At 39.5% G+C, this 19,945-nt stretch overlaps 1 protein-coding gene across 1 annotated transcript in view; it reads left to right on the forward strand.

Annotated features, from left to right (window-relative positions):
* LOC128443840 (alpha-1,3-mannosyl-glycoprotein 4-beta-N-acetylglucosaminyltransferase C) overlaps positions 1 to 18,530 on the forward strand; it is a 57,826-nt gene extending 39,296 nt beyond the window's left edge. Inside the window, exons 4-6 of the mRNA XM_053426015.1 lie at positions 16,586 to 16,719; positions 16,831 to 16,978; positions 17,084 to 18,530. Of these exons, the coding sequence (XP_053281990.1) occupies positions 16,586 to 16,719; positions 16,831 to 16,978; positions 17,084 to 18,252 (1,451 nt within the window). The 3' untranslated portion in view covers positions 18,253 to 18,530. The remainder of the gene's footprint in view (positions 1 to 16,585; positions 16,720 to 16,830; positions 16,979 to 17,083) is intronic.
* Positions 18,531 to 19,945: the final 1,415 nt, after the last annotated feature.

Genomic DNA, 19,945 nt, shown 5'->3' on the forward strand with positions numbered 1-19,945 from the left:
AGATTGCATTTCTGTGCCTCAATCAAACTCGCAGCAACTCTTGTTTAAAAAGCCTTGCCTCAGGTGTAACTCAAGAAATTATTTTGTTTGTTAGTTTTGTAAAGATGGTGAGCCGTTTTTTGTCTGCATTTGTGGTTTTACATGGCACTTTGTTGGTGGCTGTGCTGGAAAAAGGTGACATGAGGTGTTTCCGTGCACCAGTCAGAAGGAGACAAGGTGTGTTAACTCAGAACAGGGAGAGAATTTTAGATGCAGCCCGATTGCAAAGTCAGTAGAAAGATGTGTTCACGAATATGCTTCGGGCAAAGTGAACAAATGCAAATGTCTGACCAAACAAGACGAATATGTAAGGGGAAATGGCTTACCTGGTTCGGTCCAAAAATAAATTCACCATAAGCTCTAACCCTCTCTCATTAACACGATATGTATTGTTTGTTTAGTCTGTAAAGTTGATGGTTATAAAAGGGGTTATAAACTGTAACTTTATATATATTATGCTTATGTACTCTTGGCATTAGTTCACTACTTAAAACGTAAATATTGTATAAATGCTTTCAGATTTGCACTAAACTCCGTATTATCTCCTAACATAATGAAATATCTCAGGATGAAAAAAATTGTGTCAGACACGCTGCAGACGCTGACAAAGATGTCAAAATAGAAGTGACAACCAGATTTGAGAGTTTTTGGCGATTTGGAGATATCCACGGTTGAATTTATGTCACATCCTGCCTCCTGCCTGCTGCGCTACCCCTCACCTGAACGATCTGTGTTGTTGTGTGATGCATCTGAGCAAGAGAATTACCTGTTGCTTTCTTCATGTGTGAAAGGCAAACTCAAATGTTAGCCTTATTCCAAGTTATAGACTACATTAGTATTAGATAGGAGATTGACTTTAAAAAACATCCATCCTTCAATTATCTATACTGCCAATGCTTTCAGGGTCACAGACAGAGTTCACACCCACATTCAAAATCTCCAATTAACTGTTTTTTACAGTTACACAATGAAGAACACATGTAGCTAATCCAGATATAGAAACGAAACCAATAAAATAAGAGTGAAAGGGGTGGAGGGTATAAAATGTACAGTTATACACAAATATTCATGTTTAGTTCATTATTCAAATTATAAATAGATGCAACTTCCTAATATTTCACTGGGTAATTACAAGTGCTTACAAGAGATGTCCATTAATTTTTATATTCTATTAACGTGACTGCAGTGGAGAGGAAACAAACAGCCAGTGCACGTCTAAATGTTTATTTACCTGGTTGGAAGAGAGACGTGTCTCTTAATGAACACAGCTGAGCAGGGCCTGGCTGCAGTTCATACAACCACCCTTCAACACTTTTCACTACTTCTTTCCAAAAAAGGAGGAAGAACAACAACAAATATCCCTGATTAAACCAAGAAAGGCCTGCTTCCTTTCAACCCTCTGATAGTAACTGTCATCCTGTCATTCTCTAGTGTTGCTAACCACCTAGCACCAGCCTCTATCTTTCTCCATGTACTATACTATGATCGATTGAAGATCTTTTCCAGACTTTAAACACCTAAATGTTATCACATTTAGCATTAGGACTGTTTGCCATAATGTTAATTTAAATAACAGTGAGGGACTGATTATGTGCACTCTTCAAATTAAAACAGAATAATAGTTTGTTCTCCTTTTCATCTCCTTGTCTCCTGCCTCACATACGCAGATACACACCAGCTCAGCCTGGTCTCTGTTGGCTCATAAACTGCCTGGATGTCAACAGACAAATGAACAATAGTGTTTACCAGATGGCTTTGTTGTTCTACACAGAGGACTATTAAAGGGGCATCTCATTAAAGGCACTCAGTAGCCATTTTATGAAATTAATAGCATTTTTTAAAAGCACTTTCTGTTCATTATTATTCTGCATTGCATATGGATTCGCTGTGACCGCAAGAGCCCCACATATTCATATTACAGGACGCTCAGAGACAGTTGGGAAATGAGCCAGTGTGGGAGCAGTGTTACTGTACACAATGTCAAATTCTGTTTTCTGCTAAGTAATGTCCATGAGAGTATCTTCCTCTTCTACCTCCGCCTGTCCTTTTGTACAGTAACACTGTGTGAATATGCTGAGGGTCAAAGTTCACTCTTCACTTTGCAAACTATCTCAACCACATGGTCTTTTCAATCACATCACATAATCCTCATCAGCTGTTGAAATAGGTTCACTTTTATTCTGATTATTTAAATGACCAAACAGCTGTTGCCAAGGGGGGATCCGGAGGCATTCCCAGGCCAGGTGGCGTATGTAGTCCCTCCAGCTGGTTCTGGGTATACCCAAAGTTTTCCTCCCGGTTGGGCGTGCCCAGTACCAGCTCAACAGTCCCCTTTCTACGTAAAGGAGCTGTGCTTCTACCATACAAGCTCTGTCTGGATGTCTGGATTCCTCAACACTAAGGCCGAGCCCATCCACCCGACGGAGAAAACTCTTTTCGATCACTTGCATTTACGACCTTGTTCTTTCATTCCCGACCCGACGCTTGTTAACATAGTTAAATCAGAAGCTTTGCTTTGCGACTTAGCTCTTTCTTCAGCACAACTTTCCACTACAACATCTGCAATTTTGAACAAGACCCTTCACTTGGGGCGGTGAATCATCCCCAACCCTCATATCACATGAGCTTTAGATAAAGGTAACAAAGAAATAAGAACGACAGCAGTTTGGAAAGGTTGTAGGAATTCATCAAACACCTTGCTACAAATCAAAGTAATCAGCAAATAAAACATATTATATAAGTACAATATATATTATATTTCAAATCTGTGGCTGTGTGAAGCACTTATTTTTCTTTTAGTCATTGGTTGATACTAAGAGGCCACTATTGGGTTATTTTTACTGATACTTCGTTGCCATAAATGTATAACAAAAACATGCATCTTGACAAGGATTCCTTATATGCAATCTTCGTGCTTAGATGTCTTTTGGAGCCAGGGTAAATATAATTCAAACAAATACTTTAACAAACATCAGTGCGATAAGAACTATCTAAGATCGCAAAAACCTTATTTAGAAAAAAATCATGTTTCATTGGCTAACACAGTTAGTTTATGACCAATACTGCAGCCAATCAACAGGGAGCGATCAAGATCTTTTTGGCTTTAATTACAGGAGCTGTAATTGTATCCATCATGTCGTCCATCTTACAGTAATATACAGTAAGGGATTTAAAGGGATGGTCACAGTAAACTAATTTCGGTGTTTTTTTGTTGCCCGCTATTTTTTTTATTTTATTTATTTATTTTTTAAAGTATCCCTACTTCACTTTTACTTTTCGGTACTGAATTTGACCATTCCTGTACTTTCCAGAACTATCCTGTGACAAGTTAAAAAGTAGTCAGGTAATAACGGCCTACATTTTATAGATTATCATGGTTTAAAGTAATCATCTCTCTGTGATCAGTGATCATGATCATGTAATTAATGATAAGTATAGCTGCACAGTCCTCATGATTAAAGCAGGCTTTAGCTCACAGTATGCAAACATAATACTATACTTCTAAAGATTGTACAGCAGGCCTGCAGTGCATGTAAATTATAGCTGGAGTGTATTTACCTTTCAGGTCAAAAAGGAACATGAAAGTCTTCTTGGGTCCCAGTGGTGGCGATTGTAATGAGGATAGACTCTCGACGGCAGTCAGTGCTTTGACCCACATTAGTGCTTTGCCAGAAGCAGGATGGAGATAGAGAATAATAACTGGATATAGTGTCTGAGACGCGCATCGTATATTAAATTACATTCACAGAGTTCCACAAGACTGTGTGAAGTTTATAATGTAGAGAGGATTAAAAGAAAGCTATAAACAGCCCTTGGCTCAGATTCCTGTTTTGATCTCTTGATTTAAAAGGATCTTAAACAATCTGATTACAGACAAACTCACCATTACTGTTCTTGTTGCAGTGGAGAGATGTTCCTTCAAGTTTCTTGAAAGTTAAGTATTTTTTTTTGTTTGTTCTTCAAAGTGACACATCTGGAGAAGACCATTACTTTAAGGCTGTTTAAAATATATATCTGAAAGATCTGCCAAAAAACTGCAGCAACTTTACTTTTGAGGATCAGATTTACAGAGATGGTGAAAACAGACAAAGCACCAGCTGGCTGTGATCTGTATTTTACTTGTTGTCACCAAATTCCAGGAAAAAACAAAACCAACAGTGATCTACTGTCTGTATATCCTCATCATAATGCACAGTATTCACTATAGTCAGCGTAGAGCTCTACTGCGTCTCATTGTCTCACAAAAACTCAGCAGTGAGTCACATTGTTCCTTTACAACCATGAACATACACTGTAGTTCATTTTAAACCAGTCATACGTACATCGGCCTGCTGCTGTCAATACTTACTGGAGCAGTGAAATATATATTATTCCTCAGCTGATGAGAATTAAGTCATAAACTTATGAGAATGAAGACATGATATTAATATCAGTGTAAAGTTGAAATATTACATCAATACCATTTTAATTATACAAATATTACAAGACAGGTCTATAAGATATTCAGGTCTTCTGTCCAGTCCATTCTTGTGACTGCGATATCTCCAGAAAGCCTTGAGGGTATTCTTCCAGATATGGCACAAACAATCACTTGAACTCAAGGATTAACTGATTTGCTTTTGGTTACCAAATGTCATGCTCTTTAAATCTCCAGATTTGTTTTTCTATCATATATGCCTTAATACTCTGTACTTGTAACTTATAAATGATTGTGGTGAGGTATAGAGATTCTTACTTGAATTACTTCTCATGAATTTGCAGAATTGTATTAATTTATCAACCTTCTCAACACTATTGCATCATCTACAGGCTAATGCTTATTTGTATTACACTCTCCAAATTAACAGCTGCTTGACACCATACTCCTGCACATGATTCTTGTATTTTTACAGAAAGACTCTTGATTGAATGTCTTTTCTGGAATCATGTGGGATATGGAGACTGGACTATTGTAATTCATTATTATCTGGCTCCAGCAGTAAGTCGTTAAAGACTCTACAGCTTGTCCAAAATGCCGCAGCACGTGTCCTGACGAGAACAAAGAGAAGAGAGCACATTTCTCCAGTATTAGCGTCGCTACACTGGCTTCCAGTTAAATCTAGAATAGAATTTAAAATTCTCCTCCTCACCTTCAAGGCCCTTAATAATATAGCGCCTTTTTACCTTAAAGAGCTGTTAGTACCTTATAAACCCACTAGAGCACTCCGCTCCCAGAATTCAAGCCTACTTGTCGTCCCTAAATTCTCTAAAAGTAGAGTAGGAGCCAGAGCTTTTAGCCATCAAGCTCCTCTGCTGTGGAATAAACTACCACTTTCAGTTCGGGAGGCAGATACCATCTTTTCGTTTAAAAGTAGGCTCAAAACCTTCCTTTTTGATAAAGCTTATAGTTAGAGCTAATTAGTGCGCCAGTACGTAACTTGTTCTATTTTATGACACATGACACACGGAGCTTCTCTTTCCAGCTTCTCCTTCCTCTTCTCCATCCCTATCCCCCTTCCCCGGAATCCCTTTGCTTTATCACCCGCAGATCCAGGGCCTCTGTGGCCGCACCATGGATTGCGGTTTGTGGATCGTGCCCCGGGGGTCGCGGTGTTGGATCCAGTGTGGCGGATTCTGAGTCATGTGGGCTGATCGTGGTGCTGGTGGCGGACCCTGTGTCGCGTTGGCATTGGGCACGGGCGGTGGACCAGGACCGCGGTGGTGGCTTGTGATGGGTCCTGGTGGGCGGCGGTGGACGGTGACTGAGGACTGGAGTGGCGTCTGGTCTGGATGGTGGATCGTGGTCTGGATGGTGGATCGTGGTCTAGATGGTTGCTGAGCATGGACTGTGCTTGCAGCGGGACTGCTTGGCATGTCATGTTGGGGTTGTCCTTCGGGATGTCTACCCTCATCAAATGCTGCTAGAGACTTTGATTATTGATGATGTTTTCCTGCACGTGGCATCTATTGCACTTCTGTCCGTCCTGGGAGAGGGATCCCTCACATGTGGCTCTCTCTGAGGTTTCTACGTATTTTTACCCTGTTAAAAGGGTTTTTAGTAGTTTTTCCTTACTCTTGCTGAGGGTTAAGGACAGAGGATGCCACACCCTGTTAAAGCCCTATGAGATGAATTGTAATCTGTGAATATGGGCTATACAAATAAAATTTGATTTGATTGATTGATATGAAGGCATCAGATTCAGTCAGTCAGAACCAAAATGTGGATTCTTGGCCATAGCTAAGTCATGAAATCCTTCCTCAATGAGGAGTGTCTCTCTTGCTGAGCTGTTGACAGGGCTGTCAGTTCACAGCCTGTCACAGCACTGCTCTTGCACTGCTTTGTGTAAAAAAGTGTTGTGAGTCACCTCAAAAGTTGACTTATCGAGACCTATATCGTCCAATTTCTCTCAAATCTGTCCCTCGTACAGACTAAATTATACAAACACAGACTATAACATTTATTGTTGACAGTGTCATCGTTAACCAATGACCTAAACTAGATCTAGAATTTAAAATGCATCCCAAATGTTTCTCTGTTCATCCCTTGTTCTCCAATTTATCTACGACTTGAATTAGCTTTTTAGCCTTTTGAGTATGAGGTGAAACTGCACAACGAGAACAAACAATAAGAGAGCTTCAGAGTTGAAAAGACCACACTTAAACACAGTGATGTGTTTTATTCTACTCTGCACTTGAATATACAAAAAAGATCAGTGAAAGATATCTCCATGACCAATTCCTAAGATGGCATGATGAGGAAGTGCATCCCCACCTCCATTCAAATTTCAAACTGTTTGATTAGAGCAGTGATTTTCAACCTTTTTTGAGCCCCGGCACATTTTTTACATTTACAAAATCCTGGGGCACACCACCAACCAAAATGACACAAAATGACACTCTATGGCCTAACAAAGTACATATAATACATATAGTTAGTTATATAGTTTCTAAATGTATTACAAAGCACTATTTTAAATTATTTCAGCCCTTTATTACTCTAATCTTTTAATGAGCACAAATTGAATCAGATTTATGAAACAATCTTTGATTTAACTAAACTTTATTTAACGGAGACATATTATACCCATTTTATCACAGTTTATATGGTTCCTTGGGGTCTTAATGAAATGTCTGGACCTTTTAACCCTGTCTAAAACAGATTGACCTGTTTTGAGTGCCAATAGTTACTCCTGCAGTTTACCCGCGCTTCATTGAATTTCTTACTTTGACATTCAGAGCACTGGGCAGAAATCACATCGCGTAAACACCCACAGTGGGCCTTCGCGATGCTTTGTTTTTAATTTAAACAGTCGGATTCCTCTGGTTCACACCAGTTCTAACGCCGGGTTCACACCGGACGCGAATGAAGGGTTCCCCCAGCGGGCGCCGTAGCTGAGGTGATTCGCGAGAAGGGACCGACACGCGTCCAGAGTCGCTGCCGACGACCGCCGTACCCGGTCCCCTCCAACCGGTCCCCGCCTTCCGCACCGCCGACGGACACCGCCCCGCGGTCCAAGAGAAAGAAAACCCCCCGCACCACTGTCACCGTGGCGCCGCAGAAGAGGACCTCCCCCCCAAAAAAAACGTTGAAGCCTGAAACATGCTTCTGCGTTTTCACGGGCCCGTAAGCGCAAGAGCCCTTCCGGGTCCCTTACGTGCTTATGTATCCCTCCTTACGTGCTGACGGGTGTCGACCCCCTTTTCTAAAATTTACGGCAAAGCTCCGCAAGCTCACTCAGCCCGCAAGGCTGTGATTGGTCTGCTCTACATCCCTTCTGGAGCTGCATTTCCGGTTTCATGCCCCATAATACAGGCAGAAACAACGGGAGATTTAGAAGAATGAATATGGACCAAATAGAAGAGCGTTTGGCAGAAGAGATCCGAAAGTATGTCCACTTGTATAACCCGTCACTGACTGGCGTATTTATCTGCCTGAAAAAGGCTACAAGGAGCCGCAGTAGCTATGTAAATAAACAATCGATGAAGAAGAAAGAAGGCGTCTCTCAGGTCGTCTTCGACAAAAAGCGTTACTCCGCCTAGTGTTCTGGCGCGGAATTGCTTTGTAAGACGCGCAACGGTTGGGGAAGCATGAATGACAATGAGTCTTGCGCCACAGCGGCGTGAAACCCTCCCCCAGCCGCGGCACGTGACCAGCGGTTTAACCACAAATACCAATGATATCGGTGAAAGTCAAGTTTATTACCGATGTGCAGATGTCGGTAAACGAGGCGAATATGTTCGGCCGATACTTCGGTGCAGCACTAGATATTAGATAATTTCCCACGGCACACCTGACGATCTCTCACGGCACACTAGTGTGCCGCGGCACACTGGTTGAAAATCACTGGATTAGAGAACCTAAGATTCAAACAAAATAGAAAGTGTCAACTGTGTGATCTTCGAGAGTTCTGAAAATGAAATACACTTTTTGTTTTATAGTCCCTTATATTATTGTCTTATTCATAGTCTTTTGTGTAAACGTGTCTGCAGAAGGTCTAGTGCTCTATGTGTAAATGTTGGCTTCAGCTCTTGTTTATGAACAGTGTTTGAAGTAGCTAATTTTGTGTTCAATACTTACCTACAGCTTGAAGTGTTTACGTTTCATGCGTTTTGGGCACAGTCATTCATTTACTTATGTTTCATATGTTTAATGTCCAGGGAGAAGGATTGTGTTTTAATGTGGTGCTTGTGACAGTCTGTCACACATGAAGGTGTATCTGTTCTTCAGCTGTGATTCTGCTACTGCACTTGTTCTTTATCTGTTTTTCGAGTCTTGTACGTCCATGCGGGTCGGGAACATTTTGGTGCATGACGCATGAAAAATTAAGTACCAGTACAGCTTCATGTTTTTATCCCGGACTAAAATGTGCTTAGGGAAAGTGAAAATATGGCTAAATGTCTTGTGTGATGGATTTTCCTTTCAGAGCTCACAGCAGCGGCCACATGAAGAAAACATCACACGGTCAACACAAAGTAAATCCATTCACAATTTCAAATCATCCGTGTTCATGGAGTCAATAATGTGAGCCAGCTGGTGTGTACATTCATCACAGTCGAGTCTCACAGCGCTTTCTCTATGCAGCAACAAGTATGCCATCCATCTTTCTCTGTCTTCATTTATTCAGGGATGGCTGCTTTGCTGAGGCAGCATTTTCTGCCTCAGCATTTCATACACACATTCCCACTTGCAAGCCTCCCAGTACAACCACAGTCTCTTTTTTTTCAAGCCGACTTTCCCATTGGTCCATTTATTGACTGCAGCCTCTTTTGCAGAATTTTCTAAATTATTGCTTCAATCATACTTTAAGGAGGCTTCATTTTATGACCTGTTACCGTCTCACAAGAATTTTGAAGGTGCAGACCAAGTCAGCAAGAGGTGTTTTTTATTATTATTCATCAGTGTTGTCCGGGTCATTATTTAAACCTTATTTTTCAGCGGTGGTTTCTCTGTTTGATGCACTAAGACAACATCTCAGATCTGAGGTTTATGTTATAATGGGCCGGACATGTTGATATTCGTGATCCTGGAAAAACTGTGGATTATGTCCACATGTCAAAGCTTTAAAGCGCAACTCCATCAATTTCAACTCTAAAAATCTGTTATTTCATCATTGGGAGTACTACACAATTTTTGAAAGAATTGACATCATAATAATATTTTGCTCCTGAGGTGCCTTTTAAGGTCCTAGAAAAGATTAAATTGGAGTGGTTTATAACAAACGGATATACTATAGAAAGCCTGTGTTCCAAACCGCAGCACAGTCTTTCTGTGAGACCATTGCCCCATTTACTTGAATGGGACGGATATATATATTTGCTTGTTTTTTAGCAGGATTATGCAAAACTACTGGAAAAATTAACACAAAACTTGGTGGAAGGATGCAGTTTGCGTCAGTGAAGAACCCATTACATTAAGCTGTGGATTCACGTTTTTCCCCCCCTTTCTTACTCTGACAGAGGGAATCTTTCTGAATTTTGATTGACTTCTCAGCAAATTATGTGTGAATCTTGTCATATTTATAGGGTTGTTATCGATGATTGTGTGCATTTTAGTCTAGTTGATTTTAATATGGTTTCATATAGGTGTAGGCTTTTTTTTATCTGCGATTTGGTAACAAATTGGGCTTGAAATTGAGGCCCTAGATATAAGACTTGATTTTATTTAAGGGGACGGTTGGGGGTTGGTGGAATTATATGCGATCTACTGAGTGTTGTATTTTACACAGTTATCTAAGTGAATTGACAGAGGCATTTGTGTCAGCTATTCCTCCATTTTTTCATCGCTCAACCACTTCTCAGTCTTTGAATTGTCATAGGTGATTGTTGAGATTCACTCCACAGTGAAAAGCAACTATGTGTAGCTGCACTGCTTTAATCTATATTGGATGTAAAAGTCAGTACTTGGACTAAACACGTTTTCTCATAACTGTTTTCAAGTCCCCCAACCTTTAAAGGGAAACTCATCAAACCACTTGGGGCTGCCTAAGGATGGGCCACAAGCTTGGAATCATTACAATCATGACCGGATTCAAATCCTAGACATTTGTTGTGTTCTTCAGCTGTTGCTGAGTGCCTGTTTTCCTGCTCATTTTAAACATATTAAAAAGTTAAATGTGTGAGATTGCAACTAACTGAGTGCTCCTTATTACACCCCTTCTTTCCTGAGGGAAAGGGGCGGTAAGGTGGCTTTCCTGCGTCAAAACGGCGGTGTTGTAACTGGCCGCCGAGAATTGCATGCACCTTGCGGGAGCACGGACAGCTACAGCGGAAAGACGCTACCAGTCGTAACTATTGGCAGCGTACTATTTTAAAACTACCTTCTTGCTTGTTGGTGTGAATTTATAATGATAAATGATCCAATGCCTATTGTTCATGAATGATTGGAGTCACCAATGATTTCATAAACTCAGTTGAAAAAGCTTTTTCACGCGATTGGTCAGATCAGTTAATATTTTTGGGGACAAGTTTGTTGAAGTTAAAATGTGAAAAACTCCCAACCGCCCAATTCAATTGAATAAAACCTGCGCTTTAAATTGTATGGCTAAAACCCTGTATCCTATCAGACTTTGATTTGAGTGTTTTTATTTAGTGTTGAAGTTCTGAATGCATGCCCAGCTATTTCAGCATTATTTACATATTTACCGTTGAGTCAAACGTCTAAAAAAAGCTATTTGCTTTATAGTTCTCTAAAAATCTGTTGCCAAGTCCTGTTTAATTTTCCCTCATCGTTCTTTGCTTCTTTGATGACGTCTGTGTCCCTTGCTTTTTCTGATGTTAATAAATAATTATCCTCCATTCAACGTCATAACTGTTCTTCAGTACGCAAACTTGAGACGCCAACTCTGACTGGCTCTTCTGCTCCGGGTGTAGCAATATGATGATCTAACATGGCGAAAGGGGAACGGTGGTCATGGACATATTTACATATATAAAGGGCTCATTCTATCGAAATTATAGCAACACATACGGTTTATTTTAGGCCCACCACTCAGTTAATATAACTTAACATACATCCCGTTTTTCAACCGACAGCCTAAAAAAAATTCACACTGCCACTTTAAATCCTGTAGATACACCCCTCCTCCTTTTTAATCTAATAATTGACCCATTTGAAAATCCTTTTTGCACAGTTTTTCCAGGGCTAAGGTTAGGGTAATGCCAAATAAGCTATTTTGATATGATTAGGGTTAGCCAACTAAAACACAATTCTAATCTGATTGTTCGGTTGCATTAGTGCATATCAGAAATGTGCCTGTGGAGCTTTTTGCTCTTAAGACAAACAGACAGACTGAGTGAGGAGAAAAAACACATTAAAGAGAGTGTTTGACTGCTGGTAGCCTTAATGTGCAATTTAAGAGAGTAATTCACTAACATTCGCTGCAGTAACATCCTCAGACAATTTACCTGTTATATAATGTGTCCACAAGCTATTGTTGAGTCTGATCAGATGTAGTTCCTGGAAATATTAATGGGAGGAGAAATTGCTTATTTAAATCATCCATTTTATCTTAATTTTACCTCCTTTTGCATTGATGCAGAAGATTTACCTGCAAACAAGGAGAGCCAGGTTTCTACTAATATTAAGTACTGTTGTAATTCTCGTCATCTGTGGAGTTAACATTTATAAAACAAAAGATTAGTGGACAGGATAAATCTCCCAGAGACTGTTTTAATGTTCCCCAGTAAAGATAAACTCTCCCATAGGACCTATAACAATGTTTAATCTTGAAACTCATTAGTATTCCTCTGTACCTGTTATTACTTTACAAGCTCTAATCTAAAATGACTTCAGTCATAGAAATGAGCTCGCCGCTCGTACACACTGATAATTTTCTGAGGGAAAATCAAAACAAAAACAACTTGGCAGCAGAGGAGCATTTTATACTAAAGCAAACAGGTCCAACAACTGGTGCTTATTTATTCATAGATGTAGCTTCATTTCCATATAAATGCGCGTGGGCTCTCCTTGCTTTGTTTGCTGTTTAGATTTACTCAGAGAAGGCAAACAAAAATCTAATTTCTTAGCAGTATTTCCTTTCCGGAGAAAGCATGTGGCCATTATGTCGCCTTGTTAGATATTCCTCCATCATCTCGATATCGGATTTTGCAGGCTGCCATCTCAAATAATGGCGTGTGTGTTTGTGGAGGTGCTTTTGTGAGGTGGGGGTTTCATAAAACTGACTCACAGCTGTCATTGTGTTTCCACTTATTCTTGCCGCTACGTCTCTCAGGTGCACTTTTGTGACAGAAACACAAAATGGCCTAGCTACTATCTTCTCTTGCAGATGGTTTTCCTTTTCTAAAATGGAACTTAAGCAGTGAATACCACAGTAAATAACAAGTTGTTTATTGAGTTATTGTGCCCAGCGGCAGGGGCGAGGGTCTGCGCTAAAATTGTCCCTGCCACTGGGGAGCTCATGGTTACTCACATAGTAGGCTTTGTCTTGTTGTTACCCAGCATCTGAATTAGGGAGGACGTCATGAGATCAGTTGGGTTTTCTCAGATGTGATGCCAAATAGGACAGATACTGAGCAGGATAATTCTTTTTAGTTAAATGACTGTCTACTCTGTGAGGAAAAATCACACTGAACAAGAGTGAGATTAGTTCTTTCCTAAATGTCACTGTTGTTTAGTCATTTCTGAAAATCCTATGACGGCTGCACACAGCCTGAGCCGATGACTGATGCCTCCCCTTATGAGCAGTTAAATTACCGACCAAAGTGACTCATTATTAGCAATAATTTTTGTTTATTCCAATGATAAACCTTGAAATCAGCCTTCTGTATCTCTGTGGAAGTGGTGTTGGTGCCTCATCATAACCCAATTAGGGATGAGTGTTCATCAAGCTTTAAGATTGATACTTCTTGAGACCATTGCTGTTATTTTCACTAAATCTGCAGCAATCAATATATTTTATATTGACAACAGATCAAAAGACCATTAGCAATTGGTCATTTTGATGACGAACACATAGATTTATCATTGGACTCTGCAGTTCCCCTCAGCTCCATCTCATGGGGCGACTGGTTCGGGACACTGAACTCTAAAAAAATTGCATCTGACTTCTGTGCCGGCAGTGTGTGTTGTGTGACAGAGACAGTGCTGCACATAGAAGCACTGTATGAATATGTTTGTTAATGAGTGAATGGCAAAGCTTTAACATAAAGCACTTTGAAAGGTCATCAAGACTAGAAAAGGTCTATATAAAAATATATACCATTTACCAAACATTTTAGCATCTTTCAGCTCATTGTTTTGGTCCAGTTCATCAACCCTGTGTTCATCAGATTATGCAGAAACTACTGAACGGATTACCATGAAACTTGGTGAAAGGATGTGGTAGGGGTCAGCGAAGAACCGGATCCTGGTGGATCCAGGAATTTCGTTTCAGATTCTTTCACATTGTGTGATAGAGCACTTTTGATTTTGACAGATTTCCCAAGGGATAATTCATTGATTTCATATAAAGCCCACTGATATTTATGAGTTTGTGAATTTGTGCGGCTTGATTGAATTTAAGGGGATTGTTGGGCCATAGCAGAAGTATACGCTCTGAGTGCTTTTCTTTTTACAGCTGTTTTAGCGGAAAAGCTTAAGAAACCCACTGTGCACTACCTGCTTAACACCAAACAGCAGAAAGACGCAGTTCGATACAATCTGGTGAATGTAAGCCTTCTTCACACATGATTTTAGTCTTTTTTTATACTCACTGACTCATATTCACATTCAAATGTGTGCATCACTTTAACTAAAATAGCCTGTGGAATATATATGTTAATCTATATAAACACCTCTTTAATTTATTTGTTATCTATGTTTTTTGAATAATCTGATTTCACAAAAACAAAGGTTACATCTGCAAAGTACAGATGAGTATAGAAAGTCAAGCAGTTCTGAATTTTAACCTGACGGCTGACTACTGGGGGTTCTCTCTGGGTAGGGGAGAGCGGGGTAATGTGAGACATTTTTTACATTTGCTCCCCTCTAGGCAAGCTAAAATGATATATCAGTAAAATGTACACATTTCCCATTAATCCAGGATGTTTCCTAGCAATGAAAATGATCAGAATGTCTTCAGGACAAAGGGCAGTGAAAATATGATTGTTTTTTAAAAAGTGGTCTTGTGTCTCACGTTACCCCATCTTAGGGGTAAAGTGAGACAGACCAGAGAAATCAAGGGGGTAAAGTGATCCACTAACCTTTTCCACTTTAAAACTACCATAACAACACATGTTGTAATAGTTAAAATCCTGTGAGCTAGATTGACAACCACACATTCCAAAACTAATATCGGACTAGTAACAGAATCATGGGGATTGGTCAATTAAGCACATTTATGATTATTATTATGAGTCATGTGATTTCTAGCTTACCTGCACATTATTTCTCTGTCCAATTGGCAGGGACAGGGATATTGTTTTTCTTTGCATATTCAAATGCCAGTTCACAGCACTTAACTGGAGCAAGGCCATGGAACTGGTCAGCTAGTTGTTTCAAGTGTTTGGCAAGCTCCTCCTCCATCTCATCTGTGAATATTCTCTTTACCTCAGCTACTGCACCCCAGGCTACTGATTTTACTTTGCCTTTCTCTTTTTTCTTTATGAATCTTTTGAGGGTTGTCTTATCAATATTTCTATCCCTTCCAGCTTTCTTAAGGACTTCTTTCCTTGCATGACCTCAGCGGCTGGACTCTCCATCTCTGCGAGGGGTGTTTGGCCACAGGTTGTCTTCCTGGTGTAGTTTCTTGGCATGATGGCTTTTCTACAATGTTTATGAATGTAATGTAATATTACATTAAACTATGTTTAAGACTAAACTTAACTTGTGGAAGTTCATCAACATGCATGATATACGTTTTTCTACCTGAATCTATTTGTTTTGACACAACAGTTGATTAAGTTCAAAGCAAAAAAAAAATACTTTTAGCTGCAAAAAACACATTTTTGTGAAAAAACATACTTTCCACAGCACCAGCACCAACTTCTCCTTCATGGCAAGGGGGGAATGGGAGGGGCTTGAAAACATAATGGTCACATGACCACAAATGTGTACCGTTGCCTAGATACAGGGGGTGTCTCACATTACCCAATGTCTCACATTACCCCGCTCTCCCCTACTCCAACTTCCTCACACAATCCAAAGTAAGGTAGCAATCGGTGGCTCTATCTCACCCTGTGATAGACGTGTGACCTGGTCAGGGTGTACCCTGACTCTCAAAGAAGTAGAGAGTCTTATTAATGATGGATGGATGTGTGGTTGGAGTTGAAGTACAATATTTGGTTCTTGAAGTAGTAGTGGAGTAGAAGTAAAGAGAAGCATAAAATGGAAATGCCCAAATAATAGTTAGACGTCAAAATTGTTAGTGAATAAGTAAATGTAATTTGTAACTCTCCATCAATAGTGGTCTCCTGGATGTGAAAATAAGCAGCAGGTTGCTGAAACGTTCATTCTCTAATTAAGAATATTTTTTTTTAATATGATAATGGTGATTTTTCAGATCCCAAGATGGAATTTGAAAATAGTTTTTTGGGGCTTGTTGTTTGATACAGGTCTTGCCATCCTTCTCTCCCCATGTTTCCTTTTCCATGTCCACTGCTTATGGTTTATAAACAACAATATATATATTATTGATACATATATAAAATATATACATTAACAAGAAGGTGCTTGTTTTTCCTGATCAATAGTCCAGAATCCAGAGACTTCAAGTTGCATGAATCAAATTAAAAAGAAAGGCTGCAATTTCTTACATTCAAGAAGCTGAAACCGGTGAATGTTGGACATTTTTGTTTGTTAAATTAGTTAAATAATTTGTTTTCTGTCCTGAAAATATTGCTGATTTGTTTTCTGATAATTTTCTTCAGTAACGGCTAAACTAATACATACTTTTAGATTGAAGCAGGTGATGAGGTCTTTATTCTTTTATTTACTGATCATAAGTTTTAATGTCATAACCCCAATGTCTTCAAGGATTAGAATCTATAAAAAGTAGCCATGGTTATAAGCCCTCATACATTTTACAATCTTTAACTGACTAGCATTCTGTTTGTCTCTGATTTCCTGCAGAGATCATGAGGCTGATATGGAAGTCTGTGGACAAGATGAGGTGTTTCAGGAAGAGGTCAATGTTCCCGTTTCTTGGCTTCCTCATCACCTTTCTGCTCTTTTTTAACCTTTACATGGACGGTGGATATGTGCTGGTAGGTTTCACCCATTATCAAATATGATGAAGCTCAAATGTGTCTGTCAGATGTTTTCTCTCATTTTGCTCTTGTGTAATTTTCCTGTAATCGTTGTCTTTATGATTCTAGGAGGCTGAAAAAAGACGGCTGGGGGAGACACTGATGCATCCTGCAAACTCTGAAAGATATGTCCACACATTCAGAGACTTATCCAACTTCTCTGGGACCATTAATGTGACTTATCGCTATCTTGCAGGGAATCCTCTGCCACGGAAAAGTAGGTGTCTCTACCAAACTTGTTTGAAGTTAGGTGCTGAGGTCTAAACATTTCATCTAAAGCAACAAGAAATATATAACTGACTTGAGTGTTTTCTGTCCACAGAGTATCTCACCATTGGTTTGTCATCTGTCAAGAGGAAAAAGGGCAATTATCTACTTGAGACCATCAAATCCATCTTTGATCAGTCCAGTTACGAGGAACTGAAAGAGATAGTGGTTGTGGTCCACCTGGCCGACTTTGACCTGGTCTGGTGTGAGAACCTGGTTCAGGAAATCACCAGGAAGTTTGCTCACCACATCATATCCGGACGCCTCCTGGTGATCCAGGCACAAGAGGAGTATTACCCGTCGCTGGATGGATTGAAAAGGAACTATAACGACCCGGAGGACCGTGTCCGTTTCCGCTCGAAGCAGAACGTCGACTACGCGTTCCTCCTCAACTTCTGCACAAACCTTTCTCACTTCTACATGATGTTAGAGGACGACGTGCGCTGCTCCAGGAACTTCCTTACAGCCCTGAAGAAGGTGATCACTTCCAGAGAAGGCTCCTACTGGGTGATGCTGGAGTTTTCAAAGCTGGGCTACATCGGGAAGCTGTACCACTCCAGAGACCTGCCACGTCTGGCTCATTTCCTGCTCATGTTCTACCAGGAGATGCCCTGTGACTGGCTCCTCATCCACTTCAGGGGTCTGCTGGCCCAGAAGGACGCGATCCGCTTCAAGCCCTCGCTTTTCCAGCACATGGGCTACTACTCATCTTACAAAGGAGCGGAGAACAAACTGAAGGACGACGACTTTGAGGAAGACTCCATAGATATTCCTGACAACCCCCCTGCCAGCCTTTACACAAACATCAACGTCTTTGAAAACTATGACACCCCCAAGGCTTACAGTAGTATAGTTGATGAGTATTTTTGGGGGAAACCTCCCTGCACTGGAGATTTCTTTCTCATAATCTTTAATAAATCAACTAAAATCAGCAGAATTAAGATAGTTACAGGTACAGAGGATCGGCAGAATGACATTCTTCATCATGGAGCTCTGGAAGTGGGACAAAAGTCTGTGGAAACTAAACAGGGAAGACAGTGTTCATCATACATCACATTAGGGGAGTTTAAAGGTGGAAACATTGAGGTTAACAATGTGTACCACAAGATTGGCTTTGACATTGAGTGTGTGCGAATAGTTATTACTGCCAATCAGAAAGAGTGGCTCATCATAAGGACTATCAGCTTATGGATGACGCAGCCTTTGAGTCAGTTAAAGAAGTAACAGAGGATGTTTTGAAATGATCAACATCAGTATGTATGTGTTAATGATGGATGCACTTCATTTTGGAACACTGCTGTTTACTGTTTACTGAACAATCCATATTTTTCTTGGGTTGTTCATTGATCCACTGTACTGTACTACTGTTTTTATTGGGATGTATCAGAATTACCAACATGTACAGTGTGGAGGCTTTACACTCATGTTAATTTTCAGAAAAATCTGTACATAAAATTGTTCACACCTGGCTGCTATCATTTGTCCTTCTTTCTAAGCATTTAAATTGGAATTCCTCAGAACCCGAGCTTAAAAAACAACAAGCTTCTACGTGATGTTTTTTTGGTTCAGTCCATACCAATGTCTGCAGCCAGACTCAATTAATGAATAGCTGCCTCCCATTTAAGATCCTAAGTTTGAAAATGAATGAGGATGGATTCAGTTTTGAAATAAATATCTGTTTGTACTAAAATTTACCAAACATATGAATATTTCTATATCCATATACTGTATTTTGTTAGAGTGGATTGTGAGAGCAAGCATCAACCTGATGATAATGAAAAACATGTCATATCTTATCCAAAAGTGTGATCATCTTACTGTATGCATAAAAGACAAATCTGCTGTGGAAGGTGACTCTTCTCCTACAGGTCAACAATGCAATTGGAGTATTCAGTAGGAACAGACAAGCTCAGCATCAGAAACAACGTATCACGATGATCTGATTCCTCTCACCAAACTGGAACATTTCTTTCATGATTAATGTCCTGGATTGTGTCAACATCCTTCACGGCTTATTTTGACATGTTGAGTGCATAGACTGTATATTAAGAGGTTAAGTGTTTTTTTCACTGGGTTTCTGCTTCGTATTCTTTGCTGCCATCTTTTGGTCAATTCATGGCTTGGCATGGAGAGAACTTTAGCAAAGATGAGTGAAACAATGAAAAAATGTAATAAAATGTCCTGATGACTGAAATTAATGAAACAATACCTCATATAAACAGCTTAAAAATTTTAAATTTTAACTAGGTAATTTAAATTACCTAGTTATGTCTTCTTATATACTATAACGAGCCAATGTGATACATTATTAATAAATGCAATAGTTGATTTGAATAGATTTCATTATTACATCATATATTAAAGTTAGGCTTCAGCTCTTTTAAATTTGTCATAACTTAACCCAGAAAATGTAAGTTATTTACCCAAGATGCTTGGCTCAACTTAATTCACTTTTACTCCAATCAAAAGTACTTAATTCAAATAAGAATTAAAATGATTATTGCCAAAATGTATGACACTTGACCTCAGTTCGGCAAATCGTTGCTGAAATTTAGGCAACTTCCAATAACATTGAAACTTGTTTCAGTTCTGTTCACACAGAGTAAACACTTGTTATTTACAATGTGGGATGAGCAGACATACAGATCGTGTGTAAGTGACTCCTTGTGTCAAGTCAAGTAAGTTTTATTTATTTTTGACCAAAGCCACACATAGCAAATTTTCTCAGTGCTGAATTTTTATCAAAATACTCAATATAATCTTTAAAATTGTGTAAAAAGCCAGCGAAGTTGGTGTGTATAAACTTTAATCAGGCAAGATCAACGAGTTATTGTTCAAATTAAAATATGTATTTAGAGTCTTGCAGTATTTTTCAATATTATTATTGCTAGTAAAATAAAATATGATCGAATGGAGT

The sequence above is a fragment of the Pleuronectes platessa genome, chromosome 7 (genome assembly GCF_947347685.1).
Source record: "Pleuronectes platessa chromosome 7, fPlePla1.1, whole genome shotgun sequence".
Taxonomy (NCBI): Eukaryota; Metazoa; Chordata; class Actinopteri; order Pleuronectiformes; family Pleuronectidae; genus Pleuronectes; species Pleuronectes platessa.